At 45.8% G+C, this 20,394-nt stretch overlaps 2 protein-coding genes across 4 annotated transcripts in view; both read left to right on the top strand.

The window, feature by feature from the left end:
- Positions 1–2,733: 2,733 nt before the first annotated feature.
- On the top strand, positions 2,734–13,898 carry nfe2l3 (nfe2 like bZIP transcription factor 3). The gene is made up of 5 exons (XM_030788628.1): positions 2,734–3,237; positions 4,627–4,719; positions 4,842–4,883; positions 10,096–10,182; positions 10,957–13,898. The coding sequence occupies exons 1-5, from the start codon at positions 2,734–2,736 to the stop codon at positions 12,205–12,207; spliced, it is 1,977 nt and encodes a 658-aa protein (XP_030644488.1). The 3' UTR covers positions 12,208–13,898.
- A 233-nt stretch (positions 13,899–14,131) lies between these two features.
- cbx3a (chromobox homolog 3a (HP1 gamma homolog, Drosophila)) overlaps positions 14,132–20,394 on the top strand; it is an 11,862-nt gene continuing 5,599 nt past the window's right edge. The window contains exons 1-3 of one of the 3 annotated variants that reach the window (XM_030788822.1): positions 14,132–14,148; positions 17,073–17,210; positions 20,175–20,343. In XM_030788822.1, the coding sequence (XP_030644682.1) occupies positions 14,132–14,148; positions 17,073–17,210; positions 20,175–20,343 (324 nt within the window). Of the gene's footprint in view, positions 14,149–15,782; positions 15,839–17,027; positions 17,211–20,174; positions 20,344–20,394 lie in introns of those variants that run through there. The other 2 variants (XM_030788823.1, XM_030788824.1) reach the window with 2 other exon arrangements.

Raw genomic sequence — 20,394 nt, 5'->3', positions numbered from 1 at the left:
TAGTCGAATATACTGTCATAGTCAAATATACTGTCATATCTGAATTCCGAACTCTGGTTGGTGGGGAGTAGGTTTTATTAGGCGCAGAGAATGGGGCGTCTGTTGTTGGTTCTCATACCTGAGTAGCCCGTCCCGAACATTGCCGTCAAGGTTCTGGCCAATCAAAACAACCAATGGAGAGCTGGGCGGGGCAACATAATTTATTACAAATACTGACTTTGGAATTTTGACTATTCACAGGGAGTAGAGCAAATCCTGATTTTAGATGGAAATATACGAAACCGAATAAAATATCTGACAGGCAGTCCATGTCAATGAGGCAATATTATCTTAATACATATGTGATAAATACCTTTAGTATTAAGGTGACAAATCAAATAGAATGTCACACGGTTTTTTTTTTTTTTTTTTAGTATTTTTTCTCTTAAATTGACTTTATGCACATATTTGCATAAACCGGTTATCTAACGAAGACTGAATATTGAGATTTTCACGTAGAGTGTCTTCTGGAACGATGTTTATGTTTATATAAAGAGGTTTAATAATACTCTGTAAAATAGCAATAGTCTGTAAATAACAACAGAATAATGTTCCGTCACGGCTTTTTGTTTAGCAGGAAAAAACAAGGTATTCTAATTTTTATAGAGATTGTACGGAATTTTAATTTACATACTTTATTATATTATTAATATTAAATATGAATATTAATATTACAACACTGCTTTATTATTACTATTTTAGTAGTAGTAGTAGTAGTAGTAATGACTAATCCCTTTCAACTGTACAGACGCCAGGCATTTTTAGCCACAAAATGGCAGACAAGGGGCGTTTGAACAACAACTTCGTTAAAAAAACAAAACAAAGAGCCACCAGAGAACATAGGCCATGAAGCACGAAACGAGTGGCATCTCTGTGGCATTCTGGTATATTATTGATGACATCTGTTGGAAACGTGTCCCCTGTGGCTGATGAAGCTGTGTTTCAGAGCATTGACATTGGAACCAACGTTTATAAAACGCCCATGCCCCTAATGGCCAGAAGGGGGCAGTCTGGGGCAGGCTTGTTAAGCCGAAAGTTTTTTGGATTTCCACAGGAAAATTCTTCCTCCTTGCAGGTGAAGAAAAGTAAAGCGGGACAGTTGCCACTGTGGACGACTCCTAGGAGAAATGTTCTCTTTTGAATGCTACAAACAATTTGCAGCAGCATTTTCCCGGATGTCTTGGTATTTCCTGCTGCGAAAATGGGTCCAAAATCCTTAAACACCAGATCTCTTCGGTTATATGCACCACAGCTGCGATTAATTGGATTCTGATACGAATCACACAGCTTTCGTTCTACTGCACAACTAGAAAACATCTAGCGTAGACTCATCTCTAGAGCCTCTATTTCAGACGACATAAGGTATGGTATGGTTAAACATAATCTTTCTCTGTCATTTGAATTTCTAGTGTCACAAGGGGGCGCTCATCTTGAGGTCTAAACTTGCCTTGCTCGTGTGTGTGTGTGTGTGTGTGAAGGAGTGCTCTTTCCTCTCTGAGTCCTCTGTGTCCTTAGTTCATTAATTGCCATAATATCATGGGCGTATTCTTTTTCTAGTCTCTCTCTCCTGTTCGTTTGTCCACATGTGACCGTATGATTTGAGAGGTAGTCATTTGTATCACCACCACATGGAGTGTACGCCTTTTCTTTGTTTTTTTTTTTACATTTCCTGGCATTTTCTATTGTCAAAATGCTCAATGAATTAGCTTTTATGCTGCTAGATTTTCCTTCCACTGCTCTGTTTCATACATTCATCGATCATTCCGATCAGGAAAGAGATGCACATTTGGTCACTGTAGATACTGACAGGCACATCTAAAATCTATTTTAAAATTGTAGAAGCGATACAGCGTTAATTCCTTCCCATGCAGATCCTCATGCAGATGTCGCAGAACTTAATCCTGACGTGTTAGTATCACTCCGCGTTGTCTGCATTGGTTTAAGGCTCGCTTGGTCACAGGTACTAGCTGTTACAAACAGCCGTAGAGCTGTTCAGCGACGACGGAAGAGACCGAACTGAAACAGGTCAGTAGGTCGAGGAGTATCCGGAAGTTGCGTCAGTTTTCGACATCGAGGATAAAATTATTATTTGATTGCAAGCTTCTCGTGAATAATTTCCGTAGCCTATCACTTTTACACTCTCTCCTCTGAGACTGGCTTTTCAAGAAAACGCCATAAGGAAGAATTTCCCTCAAAAAAGGCCACTGTTCGCTCCGTCGTGATTGGCTCAAAAAATGACAAATGCAGCCGCCGGCCCAATCAGAGCCTTCTGCGATGTAAATTCGTTACTCGATGCAAATGTTCATGGGAGAGAGTTGATAGATTATGCAAATTCAAATCCAGAACCCCCTCCCCACGTCTCGGGTGAGCAGGGACTTTTCCGGGATTTTAGGACAAATTGTGCCGTTTTACTGACGTAACTACTTATGAACTTTGATCTGACGTTTTATTTGTATAAGTGAATCAACTCGTTGTATTTGTCGAGCGCAGTTAACTGTTTCGCCCGCAAAGCATGGTAATGTCAGGAAGTTGGAAGCCGGTAGTGCGACAAACAGTTTCGCCGGCCTGGGTTGTTCCCTTTGTCTGACAGGGACAGGCAACGCGTGCTCCTTTGTTTGGGATCTCTTTTTGTTTAGCGTTAAAAGAGAGATTGTTGTCCGTGTTCAGGGCCATTGCTTGATATTTTTTTTTAAAATGCAGTACATGAAGAAATACTTTACAGAGGGACTCATTCAATTTACGATTATACTTAGTTTGATAGGAGCTCGTGTGGATGTCGATTCTTACTTGAACGGCTACTTCTCACCGTTGATAGAGACGGACGGTGGGCCGAGTTCTGCTTTCATCCAGACTCCATTTCACCATTTGAGGGATACCGCCGACGGTTACCCTGTGCATCCAAAATGCCCCGAACTGGACTACTATTTCACAAGCCGCCGGCTGCTTAGTGAGGTGCGTGCTCTGGGTGCACCGACTCGTTTCCACACGCGGCTAAATGCTTGGCTTGTGCATTTGGTGCAAGATGGATCTGAGTTTAGAGAGTCCCAACAGGACAACGGGAGTGAGGAGGTGAACAGCTCTGCCGACGGGACCGACAGCAGTAACGACAGCGACGGCCGCTGCACACCTGTCCAACACGACGCTCAGCCACACACCGCCACCGGGCCTTGCAACACAACACGTGAACGTCCACTGGAGGTACTTCACTGTTCGTTAGCATAACTATGGACCTGGTGCTTAGCAATACCCAGTTTAGTCAGTCAAACGTGTGAATTCTGGACGTATTTTAACCAACCTTTGGTTTATTAACATTTGACATGCTATAGCTTGGTCGTTTTGAAAAGTTGAAAGTGAAACAAACATGCTTAGCTGGTTTCGTCCCAGTTTAGACTAATAAACCAACCACTATAATGGTTCAGTCGGCGCTTGTTCCTTTACATTTGCAAACTGCCATGAGTTCCGTGACACTCGGCTGTCAGTTTTCTGGGCATATAGGTGTATCTGTGAGGGTGTGTGACAAGTTATGTAAGAGCACGTTAGCCTATGTTTCGCCGAGTTCCTGTCACAGTGACCGCATTCGTTGAACTTGTCTTCAAACTATTGACTGGTCTAATAAGCTGGACACTGGAATCCTTTAAATGACATCCACTTCTAAATAGGTATCTGTCGACCCCCAAACACAACACAAGGACTTCATTGTAGTTGTTAGAGGAAACAATGGATTGTATGAGGCCTCGCTGACCTGGGCACCTGTTATTCTACCGGTCTCTATGGTAACGCAGTGACCGCGGGGCTAGACATGCCACAAAGGGTGACAGGCGTCTTAACTGGAACTCTCTTCACATTTTAGAGGCGGTTGCTTTATACAACACTGGACAATTCACTCGTCAGCTGTTAGAACATCTGATAAGAGATATAGGTTGTTTTTGATGTCAGATTGGTTTTATTTGTTGGGTTTAGGTAATAAAGCTCCACATAGTTGTGAGAAGCTGTTCTGTTTGAGCGTCCAGCCCTGCCCTTCTGAGAACCTGTAAAACACTGTCAGTTTGAAATTTCAGTCGGTTTTCCCAAAGGACACTATGTGTTTCCAGAGAGTTCAATGAACAGGTCTAGACAAAGCTCAGAACCTAGATCCGTAGGTTCTGTTCTCAACTCCTAATGCCCTCTGGCTTTGACTTGGTAGCAATTATGCAAATTCTCAGTCTGCCTGTGCACGTAGAAGTTTACAGTCTCTGAAATTCTCTGTCAGATGTGGAAAGCGAGAAGGCTGCCTTATTCAGGAGTATGGCACACCCAGACTCATGCACATACAGTGTTTGACTGACAGGCATGCGCAGGCAGCGTCTGACTGACCGTGAACCAGAGTGAATAATGTGTGTTATAACTGTAACAGGTGCTGGATCATTGTACAATGTTGGGTTTGTGTCAGCACCTGATCTGAAGTCAGTGACTGAGTGGAGCGGGGCAGGCTAAGGCAGATCAGTGATGTAGCAGTGGTCGGACCTCCTTTAATGGAGAATACATAACACTGTTTATGAATGTGGATTTTAACCTGTGTGTGTGTGTCCCTGTTCTCTGTCTCTCCAGGCTGCGCCTGTAAACCCTTCTGTGGAAGAGAACGCAATACAGCTGAAAGATGAAGATGAGGAAGAGGAGATCAGCTCAGCTCAGCTGGCTCACAGCTCAACACAGCAGCAGGTCTCACACACACACACACACACACTCAGCTCAGCTGGCTCACAGCTCAACACTGCAGCAGGTCACACACACACACACACACACACACACACACACACACACACACAAGCTCAGCTCAGCTGGCTCACAGCTCAACACTGCAGCAGGTCACACACACACACACACACTCAGCTAAGCTGGCTCACAGCTCAACACTGCAGCAGGAGGTCACACACGCACACACACATACACACACTCACACTCAGCTCAGCTGACTCACAGCTCAACACTGCAGCAGGTCACACACACACACACACACACACACTTAGCTCAGCTGGCTCACAGCTCAACACTGCAGCAGGAGGTCACGCACGCACGCACACACACACGCACACACACACACACACACACACACACACTCAGCTCAGCTGGCTCACAGCTCAACACTGCAGCAGGTCACACACACACACATACACACACACACACACACACACACACACACACATACACACACACACACACACACACACACACTCAGCTCAGCTGGCTCACAGCTCAACACTGCAGCAGGTCACACACACACACGCACGCACACACACACACACACTCAGCTCAGCATGCTCACAGCTCAACACTGCAGCAGGTCACACACACACGCACGCACACACACACACACTCAGCTCAGCATGCTCACAGCTCAACACTGCAGCAGGAGGTCACACACACACACACACGCACACACACACTCAGCTCAGCTGGCTCACAGCTCAACACTGCAGCAGGTCACACACACATACACACGCACACACACACATGCACGCACACGCATACTCACGCGCACACACACACACACACACACACACACACACATACACGCACACACTCAGCTCAGCTGGCTCACAGCTCAACACTGCAGCAGGAGGTCACACACACGCACACACATATACGCACACGCACACACATATACGCACACGCACACACATATACGCACACGCACACACAGATATACGCACACGCACACACAGATATACGCACACGCACACACAGATACACGCACACGCACACACACATATACGCACACGCACACACACACATATACACATACACGCACACACACATATACGCACACACACATATACGCATACGCACACACACATATACGCACACGCACACACACATATACGCACACACACATATACGCACACGCACATATACGCACACGCACACACACATATACGCACACGCACACACACATATACGCACACACATATACGCATACGCACACACATATACGCACACGCACACACACATATACGCACACGCACACACACATATACGCACACGCACACACACATATACGCACACACACATATACGCACACACACACACGCATACATACACACGCATACATGCACACACACACACATGTACATACACACACACGCATACATACACACACACACACGCACGCATACATGCACACACACACACGCACGCATACATGCACACACACACACACGCACACACGTACATACACGCACGCATACATGCACACACACACACACACGCACACACGTACATACACATGTACATACACACACGCGCACATGCATACACGCATGCACACACACACACATGTACATACACACACGCACACACACACACACAAGCACGCATACACACACACACACACATATACGCACGCGCATACACACACACGCATACACACACACACATATACGCACACGCATACATACACACACACACGCATGCATACATACGCACACTCACGCACGCACGCATACACACACATGCATACATACACACACACGCAAACACACACACACCCATACTCATGTACATACACACACATGCACAAACACCCATACACATACATGTTAGGGGTTGCAGGGGTGCATAATGTTACAACTTGAGAGCTCCTTTCCTGAAAATCTCGAGTAGTTGCGGGGCGGGGCGGGGCGGGGCGGGGCGGGGGGGGGGGGGGGGGGGGGGGGGGGGGGGGTCTGATGAGTTTGGTCTCAGCTCATAGAGCAAAGCATAAGATGAACGATACGATATGAAGATAACACTTGGCCTTACCTTACACAGTGGTTAAGTTTGGATACCGATGATATTTTAGCATTATTGTTACCAACATTCTACAGTCGCCCAAAACAGAAAGTTCCGTCAACAAAGTGGGTTTTTTCACTTAGTGTTCTTGTTGTGTTTAGATATAGCTGTTTTTTTGTTTTTTTTGTTTTTTGTAAATTCAGTGAAACCTGGTTATCATTAGGAAGCCTAACAAGCTTAAAAATGAAATTAGTCATATTCGCGTGCATCTGTTTTTTAACAACGTTCATTTGTTTAGCCGTGTTAGTGTAGTAGCCTAGTCTATTTTATGACTATCTCGATGGTAGAATCATCCTTGAGAAATCCATCCACAACCAGTAGTGTAGTTTAGTTTAATGTAGTTTGGTTTAGTGTAGTTTAGTTTGGTGTAGTTTAGTTTGGTGTAGTTTAGTTTGGTTTGGTTTAGTTTAGTTTGGTTTAGTGTAGTTTAGTTTGTTTGGTTTAGTGTAGTTTAGTTTAGTTTGGTTTAGTGTCGTTTAGTTTAGTGTGGTTTGGTGTAGTTTAGTGTAGTTTAGTTTAGTGTAGTTTAGTTTGGTTTAGTGTAGTTTAGTGTAGTTTAGTGTCGTTTAGTTTGGTTTAGTGTCGTTTAGTTTGGTTTAGTGTCGTTCAGTTTAGTTTGGTTTAGTGTCGTTCAGTTTAGTTTGGTTTGGTGTAGTGTAGTTTGGTTTGGTTTAGTGTAGTGTAGTTTGGTTTGGTTTAGTGTAGTTTGGTTTAGTTCAGTGTAGTGTAGTTTAGTTTGGTGTGGTTTGGTTTAGTTTGGTGTAGTTTGGTTTAGTGTAGTTTAGTGTAGTTTGGTTTAGTGTAGTTTAGTGTAGTTTGGTTTAGTGTAGTTTAGTTTAGTTTAGTGTAGTTTAGTTTAGTTTAGTGTAGTTTGGTGTAGTTTAGTTTGGTTTAGTGTAGTTTAGTTTAGTTTAGTTTGGTTTGAAGAAACGGATAAGATCTTGAGATCCGTCCCCATAAACTACTGGCAGGGGCTGAATGCCCTGGACAGTGAAACTGACTAATAGATCTGTTATCTGTTGTTTTCTGGCCTCCGTCAAAGGCCTTTTACAGGACTGAGCTATGCTGCTATGCCGCTCGCTAAAGTCAGTCCCACTGCTGCTGCTCGCTGAACTAAACTCTGATTTATCACAGAACTTCCAAACAATCGGTTCACCCTTTTCTGCTGTCACCATCCTTCCTCTTGTTTACTAAGGGCTGTCACTGGAAACTGAGAGCGCGCACGAGATCTAGCATCATGCGATTAACGAGTACTCAGTGTTATTGTAGAAACTCGAGAATTAATGTAACTGCTCGAGAACCCGAATACTCAGGTACTTCATGCAACCCCTAATACATATACGCAAACACACACACTCGTACATATACACACACACATACGCAAACACACACACTCATACATATACACACACACATACGCAAACACACATACACCCATACATGTACAGATACACACACACACACACTCATACATATACACATACACCGACACACATACGCAAACACACACACTCATACACCCATACATGTACAGGTACACACACTCATACATATACACACACACATACGCAAACATGTACAGATACACACACTCATACATACACACACACACATACGCTAACATGTACAGATACACACACTCATACATATACACACACACATACGCTAACATGTACAGATACACACACTCATACATATACACACACACATACGCTAACATGTACAGATACACACACTCATACATATACACACACACATACGCAAACATGTACAGATACACACACTCATACATACACACACACATACGCAAACATGTACAGATACACACACTCATACATACACACACACACATACGCAAACATGTACAGATACACACACTCATACATACACACACACACATACGCAAACATGTACAGATACACACACTCATACACACACACACACATACGCAAACATGTACAGATACACACACTCATACATACACACACACATACGCAAACATGTACAGATACACACACTCATACATACACACACACATACGCAAACATGTACAGATACACACACTCATACATACACACACACATACGCAAACATGTACAGATACACACACTCATACATACACACACACATACGCAAACATGTACAGATACACACACTCATACATATACGCATACATGGACACACATACGCAAACACACACACACACATACACCCATACATGTACAGATACACACACTCATACATATACACACACACATACACCCATACATGGACACACACACACACACACTCATACATATACACATACATGGACACACATACGCAAACACACACACTCATACATATACACACACACACTCATACATATACATACACCCATACATGTACAGATACACACACACTCATACATATACACATATACACACACACACACTCATACATACACACACACACACACACACACTCATACATATACACACACACATACACCCATACATGTACAGATACACACACACACACACACACACACACACACTCATACATATACATACACCCATACATGTACAGATACACACACACACACACACACACACACACTCATACACATATACACACACACACACACACACTCATACATATACACACACACACACACACTCATACATATACACAAACACACACACATATATGTACAGATACACACACACTCATACATATACGCATACATGGACACACATACGCAAACACACACACACTCATACATATACACACACACATATGCAAACACACATACGCCCATACATGTACAGATACACACACTCATACATATACACACAGACATACGCAAACACACACACTCATACACCCATACATGTACAGATACACACACTCATACATATACACACACACATACGCAAACACACACACGCCCATACATGTACAGATACACACACACCACTCACACACACACACACACACACTCATACATATACACATACACAGACACACATGCGCAAACACACACACACATACGCCCATACATGTACAGATACACACACACACACACACACACACACACACACACACACACACACACACACACGCCCATACATGTACAGATACACACACACACACGCCCATACATATACACATATACACACACACACACAGATGTGTGTTTGCTTTATGATACCTCTGTGTGTGTGATTAGTTTTAATGAAGTGAATGTGTGTGTGTGTGTGTTTTCAGGGCTTGTTGGGTGACAGTGCCATGCCACCTCCTCTCCCAGGGTTTGATCTCCAGTGGCAGGATTTCCTGTCTTTGTCTGAGTTGGATGTGAGTCATCTGCCCCTCAGTGTGTCTCTGTCTGAGTTGGATGTGAGTCATCTCAGTGTGTCTCTGTCTGAGTTGGATGTGAGTCATCTGCCCCTCAGTGTGTCTCTGTCTGAGTTGGATTTGAGTCATCTCAGTGTGTGTCTGTCTGAGTTGGATGTGAGTCATCTGCCCCTTGGTGTGTGTCTGTCTGAGTTGGATGTGAGTCATCTGCCCCTCAGTGTGTGTCTGTCTGAGTTGGATGTGAGTCATCTCAGTGTGTGTCTGTCTGAGTTGGATGTGAGTCATCTGCCCCTCAGTGTGTGTCTGTCTGAGTTGGATGTGAGTCATCTCAGTGTGTGTCTGTCTGAGTTGGATGTGAGTCATCTGCCCCTTGGTGTGTGTCTGTCTGAGTTGGATGTGAGTCATCTGCCCCTCAGTGTGTGTCTGTCTGAGTTGGATGTGAGTCATCTCAGTGTGTGTCTGTCTGAGCTGGATGTGAGTCATCTGCCCCTTGGTGTGTGTCTGTCTGAGTTGGATGTGAGTCATCTGCCCCTCAGTGTGTGTCTGTCTGAGCTGGATGTGAGTCATCTCAGTGTGCTGGCAGTCTTGCTCTTTTTTTAGACTCTTTTACATTGTGTTATCTGGGAATAAGACTGGGTGTCCAATATACCTATCCTCTCTCTCTCCCTCCCTCTCTCCCCCTCTCCCTCTCTCCCCCTCTCCCTCTCTCTCTCCCTCTCTCCCTCTCTCTCTCTCTCTCTCTCTCTCTCTCTCTCTCACTGTCGCTCATTGCAGGATTTAGACTCTCTTGTCCCAGGGGGTTTGTGTGATCTTGATGCGGACATTTCCAGCCCTATAAGCCATGATGTCAGCCTTCAGGATGCCATAGTGAGCAGGGGCGGAGACTACATGCTTAGGGGCGGGGTCAGAAGTCTGCCGTCCCAGCGTGGCCCCATGCTCAGTCTGGAGTCCACCACCTCCTCTCACACAGACCCACCTCCAGGCAGAGCTGGCCTCCAAACTTCACCTCTTCTCTCCCTGCCAGAGAGTGGGCCCCATGATGGGGGCAGGCAAGCCGGGGTGGGGGGGTTTTTGGACGAGGCAGTGTTTGAACAGATTAACCTGCTGGACCTGGATTGCCTGGGCTCTGTGGACTCACGGCTGCTGCAGGGTACAGACAGCGCTGCCAGTGCCTCTCTCCAGCTCGACGACTTTGACTCAGACTCCGGCCTGTCGCTGGAGAGCAGCTCCCGCAGTCCCGCCTCTGCATCTGATTCCTCATCTTCTGATTCGCTGTGTGAGGACGAGGGAGGGGCCACTGGCTATAGCAGTGAAGTGGAGTCCCTCCCCTCTAAAGGCGGCCCTTATGCGTCAGACTGCAGCTATTTATATGTGGACTTGAACGAAAACATCTTGCATGACCACACCTACTCTACCTCGTTGCTTTCAAACCACTCTTCCTGCACGTTGGCTCCGCCCCTCAAAGCCATCAAACAGGAAGTGCTGAGTGAGGAAGAGGAAGATGGGTCCAGGGTGGAGTTGAGTCGGGATGAGCGGCGTGTCCGGGCCCTTGGGCTGCCGTACTCAGCCTTCCAAATCGTGCACATGCCCGTCGAGGATTTCCTCGAGCTTCTGGAGGGACAGGGCCTGTCGGGGTCAGAGGTCACGCTCCTGCGTGATGTCCGCAGGCGCGGAAAGAACAAGCTGGCTGCACAGAACTGCCGCAAAAGGAAACTAGATGCCATCTTGGGTCTGCAGGCAGAGGTGGAGGCCCTGACGGCGCGGCGAGACGCCCTCCTGCGTGAGGGAGAGCACACAGCCAAGGCCCTGTCTGCCGCCACCCAGCGCCTGCACACGCTGTCCCGGGACGTGCTCGGGCGCATGCGTGACCAGCGGGGACGTCCGCTGACACCGGAGCGATATTCCCTCTACTGCGGCGCCAACGGGAGAGTGGCAGTCCGGCCGCGGGCACGGACCGTCAGCGTCACGCAGACTGCATCAGCAGGAGGAAAAGCAGACAAGAGGAAGAAGGACAAGAAACCCTGAGAGAGAGAAAAAGGGTTTATGTGGGTTTTAAATGGCTCTATGGTCTGGTCTTACGGAATATTCCTCCTGGAGAGCAGGAAACATGATGTTTCCATATTTGTCCTGTTCTTACGATCCTGAAAATCTGAACGTTAGAGCTGGGTCATGAGGTCACAGGACAGGAAGTAGCTAAAACACTGGACACAATGTGTATATTCTGTGAATGAAAAAAATTTGGCGTGTCTGAAAAAGAAGAAAGAAAAGAGAGAAAGAAAACAGAAAAATCCCTTTTTTTTATGTTGTTTGTTAAAATAAAGCTTCAAGTTCAGAAAAATGGCCTATTTACAGCAGCTGAAGTTCAGAGTTTGGTAGCTGGATGACAGTGGTTATGGCTCTGTCTTGACCAGAGCACACTCCCAATCCAAGGCCTTTACGTGACCCTGGCCTTCCAGTAAAACATCTTAAAACATAACCATAACCATAACCTTCCAGTAAAGCATCTTAAAACATAACCATAACCTTCCAGTAAAGCATCTTAAAACATAACCATAACCTTCCAGTAAAGCATCTTAAAGCATAACCATAACCTCTCAGCTCAGTCGCTGTGTTTTGCTGTTGTGGAAATTCGTACAGTCGTACAGTAACAGGAAGTGCTTGGCTGAGAATGTTTGGGTTTTGAAAAAGTATCAGAGCAAAAGAGAACGCAGAGGCTGTGCCTAGATCAGTACTGACACCGTGGAGTAGAGTGGTCCTCTCAGTAGCATTTCCGGTCAAAAGTTTATGGTATAAAACACGAGGACATGTTTGAATTGGCTTGAAATCAACTCTGTTAATTGTGTTGTCCAGAAAAGTTACAATTCCATATTGTGATAGGAACCCATGCTGTTACTTATGCCAGTACAATATGGAACTTTCTCAGAGTTGTTCAGGAAACTGGATCATTCCCTATCAGTCCCACATGTCATGAGTACACATGCCAGAAATAAAACTACTGAGAAGTCTAGATCAGATACCAGTGGGCCCACCTGCCAGCTTTCTAACTTTGAATCTTTTTAGTGCTTTCTAGTACATTTTGAAAACTGCCAAGCTAATTACTCAGTTGTTCTCTACCTGTTTTAATTGCTCAGTTGTTCTCTACCTGTTTTAATTGCTCAGTTGTTCTCTACCTGTTTGGAAATTGATAAAACTTTTGTCGTCTTCTCCGTGTCTCCTGTGGATTAGATCATCGGTAATATCACACATCCCCTATAAGCTGTTCTCCCCTGGAGCGCCTGGGCTTCCATGTCACTTCACTCGTTGGGGTTTTGGGTATCTGAATCTTGTGTTTAAAGAAACTTTATACAAATGAGATGTCTAAATGAAATCTTTCAATGGCTTTCATTCTTTTTTAAAAAAGACTGGTTTACTTACTTTTCCCATGCATCTCTCCATTGTGTTTACACTGCAAAGATTTCAAATGAAGAACCAGCAAGAACAAAAAGATCCTCAATCTTTTGAAGCAGGAGATGCTGTGGGGCTGGACTGGGCATGTGTGGACCACAGAGGTGACTGGTTTGTGCTCTACCTCAGAATTTGACCAGAGGGTCACTAATGTGTCAGACAGTAAGAAATTACTCTGAGATTCCACACTCTTTTCACTTATTCTCTGGCTTTGTTTTGCTTTGGCACTTTTCCTTGGGTTTTTTTCACCATTTGGTAGCACTCAAGATGGTCAGTGTAATTTTATGTGTGGACATTTTTTTCTCTTTTTTCCTCTGTAGTGATTTTGACTTTTCTTCACTTAAAAACGATGTGTTTTCTTCATTTAAGGCATTTATGTTTGTGTGTGTGTGTGTGTGTGTGGGGCAAGGGAATAAATTCCTATACTACCCCTTTCATTTGTGAGTTCTGCACTGTGTTTTTAATTTCCTTATTATTTATTTTCCTTATTTATTTAATTATTGTAATGGGAAAAAAAAAAAAGTTCGGAAAAGTTGGCATCATTTGCAAAGGAATGATAGATGAATATCAGTGTAAATCACTTGGTAAGGAGAACCAGCAGAAAGACAGCAGTAAGTGGAACTGTCAGGTACAAAATGTATGCACCTGACTTTTTCCAGTGAAGTGCATTAGCACAGGACCTGGCCTGTTGAGTTTATGCATGTCCCTTGGTTCTGTTACAACAAGTTCTCCTCCTCCCTTCCTTGGATTTCTGGGTAGTTTGGCTTTTACTGACCACGTCTCTGCAGACTCAGCCTGCCACACTGTGCTCATAGAGACCCAGGCTGTCATGGACTGCCCATGCTTAATACATCACATCAGCAAACACTGAGAGGTCCCTGGAATCACCCAAAACCAGAGCAGACAGAGAATTCTACTTTTCTTTTTCATTCAGTAATAGAATTATTGTATCAAATAAAAGTCACAGTAAACCGTACTGTTCCCGGTAAACTTCCTGGAGCCTAAAGAAGTTACAAAATGACACGTCAGTAAGAATGTACCGCCTCACATAACGCATGCATTAAAGCATACAGGCAGAGGAACTCTCAGGGCTGGCCTGCCAGGAGCTTACATAACAGGCTCTGTTACATAACCATACAGAATCCATGCATTTCAGTGAGAGGAGTGGAGTTCTGCCCTGCTATGACATACGTGTCCCCTGGATCTCTGGGGCTCTGGGCCAGGCCGGAGTCGTAGCCCAGGCTGAACTGGACGACTGTATGTCTGGACAGAAATTCAGGACATGAAAGGAAGTGTGTAAAACGTAGGATTAAAATGATTAAAATGACCCTGGCAGTTCACTACTTCAAATCATCTTCAGGAATGCAATCTGTAGCTCTATCATGTGACTGTGTGTGTGTATCTCACATGCAAATTTGCTCATTGAAAAGTCCAGTTCTCTCCTCACCATGAAACTGGTACCACAAGGAACCACGCTGTCGTGTGCGAGCCACAAGATGCTAAATCTTGTTGGTGAGGAGCTGTAAGATATATTTTACATGAATGACAAGGAATGTTTTGCTTTGTTTTATTCAGAAACGAAAGGCTGCGGGATACATGGCAGCGGTTGGAAAATATCCAGATATCCTCTGTAGAATCACTTTTTATAACTATCGGAACCGAAAAGCATTATTTTCAAATGATGTTTTCAGCTTTTAAAGGGCACGCGATGCCGCCGAGACCTGCGTCCAATGCAAAATTTGTGGGAGAGGCACTTTCCCTTCCTCTATGACCCTGTTTCCCTGCTCTGCATGCTTCAGAACGCAATATATGCTTTTCATTACAGACAACTGAAATTTGAACACTGGAACAAACGCCCAAAAACGACTGGCCGGCTTTTACACTCAAGCTAACCTGTGACCAGTATATATGCGAAGACTTCGCCCACCAATGGTACGCCCTGTGGCATACTTCACAATCGTAAAACGTGAGTTTTACAATATAACGAAAAGTAGGGCCGGAAGAATGAAGTATTATTACTCTGTCGTGTAAATTAGTCAGAACAAGTACTACTTTGTTGACTAAAATGTGCCGCACTCGGTGCAGGGCGGCGGAATCTTATTGGATATACGTAAGTACATAGGGGAGTTCATGACCCTGATGACAGCTTCCGGAACACGGCTTTCATCGACTTTCCCTTACCCTCCTTCGCCTCCTTTTCAACGAATCACAAGTAAGTCAAACTGCATAAAACCTCTTTTTTTTGGGACTGACTTGTTTGAATGTCTGTGGGGATACATGATTTTCGTACACTTGAATATGAAGATTACATGAGTTGACGGGACGCTAGTCCGGTCTACGGAAAACGTGAATTTTCGCGCGCCTGCAGTAACGTTACGCGCGGGACGCATGACTAGTTGGTCATTCAGTATCGTTACACTCAGACTATCGCGTGCAGGCAGTTACACCGAGACACAGCAAATCGTGGATGCGTTGCATATTGATAGAGATTTGTGTATGTGTAATCTAATCAGACCTAGGCAGGTTAAGGCGTGCTAGGTTGATATGTTAGTTTGTTATGTAAGCTCACATGCTAGCTGGTTAGCTGGCTAACATCAAAGGTTTTGTTGCCTTAAATGCAGTTTAAATGCATACGGCTGTTTAAAAAGTGGTGCACGTCCATTATAAGATCTTAAAATGTGTAGAGGGAGCAGAGGTTTCTTAATGTATTGTTTCGTGCAATTCGTTTCACTTACATGTTCAGTCGCTTGAAACGCTTGAAGCTATCGATTGAAGTCTGATCTAACCGATCGCTAACTACTTAAACCAAATGAATTGGTGTTTTCTAGTCTTGCTGACTTTGACTGACCACTGACTAAGGCTTTATGATAGGTACCTGTATGACTAAGCGATTAGAGGTAAGCCGTTGCATGCATGTAAGTTTATTGGCGCTCCATGCTAAGTTAAGTTGATGGCAACGAAGCATCAGGCTCCTGTACACGCAGCTAAGAGCTAGCTAAAAGGCTAAAAGTTGTGGCTGGCAGCACAAGTCTTAATTTACCGTAGAGACTTTATTTCAACGTTTGGCGTAATTTCGGAAGCCGCGGCCAAACTTAATCTTTTGGGCTAATGAACGGGATATTGAGGTACACATTACACAGGATAAATAGGCGTCACCGAAGTATCGGAACTACAAAGGCTAATGGAGATGGTTTAGTCTCGTGTCCCTTTTGAAGTCGTTTTTAGAGTGCCTCTTATTATTATTATTATTATTATTATTATTATTGTTGTTATGTTTTTGTTATTGTTATTGACAGGTTGTCCTTTTTCTCAATTGCAAACGTTCACGGTTGAAGCGTGGGGAGGCCTTTATGTTGTTTACCATATCACAGAGGTACGGTTTTCCTTGTCTTTCATTGCAGGCTTGTGTTATAACACCGTGGTTGTGTTTTGGTTGTGTGGCAGAGCACCATGGGTAAGAAGCAAGCTAGCAAAACTAAAAAAGAGGTGTCAGAGCCAGAGGAGTTTGTGGTGGAGAAGGTTCTGGACCAGCGTGTGGTGAACGGAAAAGTGGAATATTTCCTCAAGTGGAAAGGCTTCTCAGAGTGAGTATGAGAGTGTGCCCTGGGTGTCTAACTGACTGTGTCCAGGTGTCTAACTGACTGTGTCCTGGGTGTCTAACTGACTGTGTCCAGGTGTCTAACTGACTGTGTCCAGGTGTCTAACTGACTGTGTCCAGGTGTCTGTCTGACTGTGTCCAGGTGTCTAACTGACTGTGTCCAGGTGTCTAACTGACTGTGTCCAGGTGTCTAACTGACTGTGTCCAGGTGTCTAACTGACTGTGCCCTGGGTGTCTAACTGACTGTGTCCAGGTGTCTAACTGACTGTGTCCAGGTGTCTAACTGACTGTGCCCTGGGTGTCTAACTGACTGTGTCCAGGTGTCTGTCTGACTGTGCCCTGGGTGTCTCACTGACTGTGTCCAGGTGTCTAACTGACTGTGCCCTGGGTGTCTAACTGACTGTGTCCAGGTGTCTAACTGACTGTGTCCAGGTGTCTAACTGACTGTGCCCTGGGTGTCTAACTGACTGTGTCCAGGTGTCTAACTGACTGTGTCCAGGTGTCTAACTGACTGTGCCCTGGGTGTCTAACTGACTGTGTCCAGGTGTCTAACTGACTGTGTCCAGGTGTCTAACTGACTGTGTCCAGGTGTCTAACTGACTGTGCCCTGGGTGTCTGTCTGACTGTGCCCTGGGTGTCTAACTGACTGTGTCCAGGTGTCTAACTGACTGTGCCCTGGGTGTCTAACTGACTGTGCCCTGGGTGTCTAACTGACTGTGTCCAGGTGTCTGTCTGACTGTGTCCAGGTGTCTAACTGACTGTGTCCAGGTGTCTAACTGACTGTGTCCAGGTGTCTGTCTGACTGTGTCCAGGTGTCTAACTGACTGTGTCCAGGTGTCTGTCTGACTGTGTCCAGGTGTCTGTCTGACTGTGTCCAGGTGTCTAACTGACTGTGTCCAGGTGTCTGTCTGACTGTGTCCAGGTGTCTAACTGACTGTGTCCAGGTGTCTAACTGACTGTGCTCTGGGTGTCTAACTGACTGTGTCCAGGTGTCTAACTGACTGTGTCCAGGTGTCTAACTGACTGTGCCCTGGGTGTCTAACTGACTGTGTCCAGGTGTCTAACTGACTGTGCCCTGGGTGTCTAACTGACTGTGTCCAGGTGTCTAACTGACTGTGTCCAGGTGTCTAACTGACTGTGCCCTGGGTGTCTAACTGACTGTGTCCAGGTGTCTAACTGACTGTGCCCTGGGTGTCTAACTGACTGTGTCCAGGTGTCTAACTGACTGTGTCCAGGTGTCTGTCTGACTGTGTCCAGGTGTCTAACTGACTGTGTCCGGGTGTCTAACTGACTGTGTCCAGGTGTCTAACTGACTGTGCCCTGGGTGTCTAACTGACTGTGTCCAGGTGTCTAACTGACTGTGCCCTGGGTGTCTGTCTGACTGTGTCCAGGTGTCTAACTGACTGTGTCCAGGTGTCTGTCTGACTGTGTCCAGGTGTCTGTCTGACTGTGTCCAGGTGTCTCACTGACTGTGTCCAGGTGTCTGTCTGACTGTGTCCAGGTGTCTCACTGACTGTGTCCAGGTGTCTCACTGACTGTGTCCAGGTGTCTGTCTGACTGTGTCCAGGTGTCTGTCTGACTGTGTCCAGGTGTCTCACTGACTGTGTCCAGGTGTCTCACTGACTGTGTCCAGGTGTCTGTCTGACTGTGTCCAGGTGTCTCACTGACTGTGTCCAGGTGTCTGTCTGACTGTGTCCAGGTGTCTCACTGACTGTGTCCAGGTGTCTGTCTGACTGTGTCCAGGTGTCTGTCTGACTGTGTCCAGGTGTCTCACTGACTGTGTCCAGGTGTCTGTCTGACTGTGTCCAGGTGTCTGTCTGACTGTGTCCAGGTGTCTGTCTGACTGTGTCCAGGTGTCTAACTGACTGTGTCCAGGTGTCTGTCTGACTGTGTCCAGGTGTCTCACTGACTGTGTCCAGGTGTCTGTCTGACTGTGTCCAGGTGTCTCACTGACTGTGTCCAGGTGTCTGTCTGACTGTGTCCAGGTGTCTAACTGACTGTGTCCAGGTGTCTGTCTGACTGTGTCCAGGTGTCTCACTGACTGTGTCCAGGTGTCTGTCTGACTGTGTCCAGGTGTCTGTCTGACTGTGTCCAGGTGTCTCACTGACTGTGTCCAGGTGTCTCACTGACTGTGTCCAGGTGTCTGTCTGACTGTGTCCAGGTGTCTAACTGACTGTGTCCAGGTGTCTGTCTGACTGTGTCCGGGTGTCTAACTGACTGTGCCCTGGGTGTCTCACTGACTGTGTCCAGGTGTCTCACTGACTGTGCCCTGGGTGTCTCACTGACTGTGCCCTGGGTGTCTCACTGACTGTGCCCTGGGTGTCTAACTGACTGTGTCCAGGTGTCTCACTGACTGTGTCCAGGTGTCTCACTGACTGTGCCCTGGGTGTCTCACTGACTGTGCCCTGGGTGTCTCACTGACTGTGCCCTGGGTGTCTAACTGACTGTGTCCAGGTGTCTCACTGACTGTGTCCAGGTGTCTCACTGACTGTGCCCTGGGTGTCTAACTGACTGTGTCCAGGTGTCTAACTGACTGTGCCCTGGGTGTCTAACTGACTGTGCCCTGGGTGTCTAACTGACTGTGTCCAGGTGTCTCACTGACTGTGCCCTGGGTGTCTGTCTGACTGTGTCCAGGTGTCTCACTGACTGTGCCCTGGGTGTCTCACTGACACTTTTCTCCTCATCACTGATAATGTGCAGCAGCTGTTTACAAAATTCATTATTAAACTGAGATGTAAAACTCAAATTTAGCTTTTGAAGAGAATTTGGTTGTGGGGCAAACTCCTTATTGGAGACTTGGGCTGGATTCTTACATTTATAATGTGTAGTTAAAACAACCTTTAGATCCATGATATACTTTTCATCCTTTTCCTGTCAGATTCCCATACTGTGTTTTGTATTTTCTGGGTTTTGTGTTCGTGATGTGTGATGCTCACTGTTCTGTGATCAGTGCTGATAACACATGGGAGCCGGAGGAGAACCTGGACTGTCCAGAGCTTATTTCTGCGTTCCTGGAGTCTCAGAAGGCCGTGACGGAGAAACCCGAATCAAACAAGAGGAAGCCTCCGGCCGACGAGCCTGAGACGGAGGAGAGCAAGGCCAAGAAGAAGAAAGAGATGGTAAGACTGGCCCCGCCCGGCCTCGATGTGACCCACACAGCTGTGACACTC

The sequence above is a fragment of the Chanos chanos genome, chromosome 12, assembly GCF_902362185.1.
Source record: "Chanos chanos chromosome 12, fChaCha1.1, whole genome shotgun sequence".
In the NCBI taxonomy this organism is placed as follows: Eukaryota; Metazoa; Chordata; class Actinopteri; order Gonorynchiformes; family Chanidae; genus Chanos; species Chanos chanos.
Note: the sequence above shows the minus strand (reverse complement) of the source record. Positions and strands in the feature narration are given on the sequence as shown.

Excerpts from the sequence above, each read along its gene's own strand:
- nfe2l3 (XM_030788628.1), top strand. The coding sequence starts at position 2,734 with ATGCAGTACATGAAGAAATACTTTACAGAGGGACTCATTCAATTTACG. Across the intron at positions 3,238-4,626 it reads CACGTGAACGTCCACTGGAG|GCTGCGCCTGTAAACCCTTC; the intron begins GTACTTCACTGT and ends CTGTCTCTCCAG. Across the intron at positions 4,720-4,841 it reads GCTCAGCTCAGCTGGCTCAC|ACAAGCTCAGCTCAGCTGGC; the intron begins AGCTCAACACAG and ends ACACACACACAC.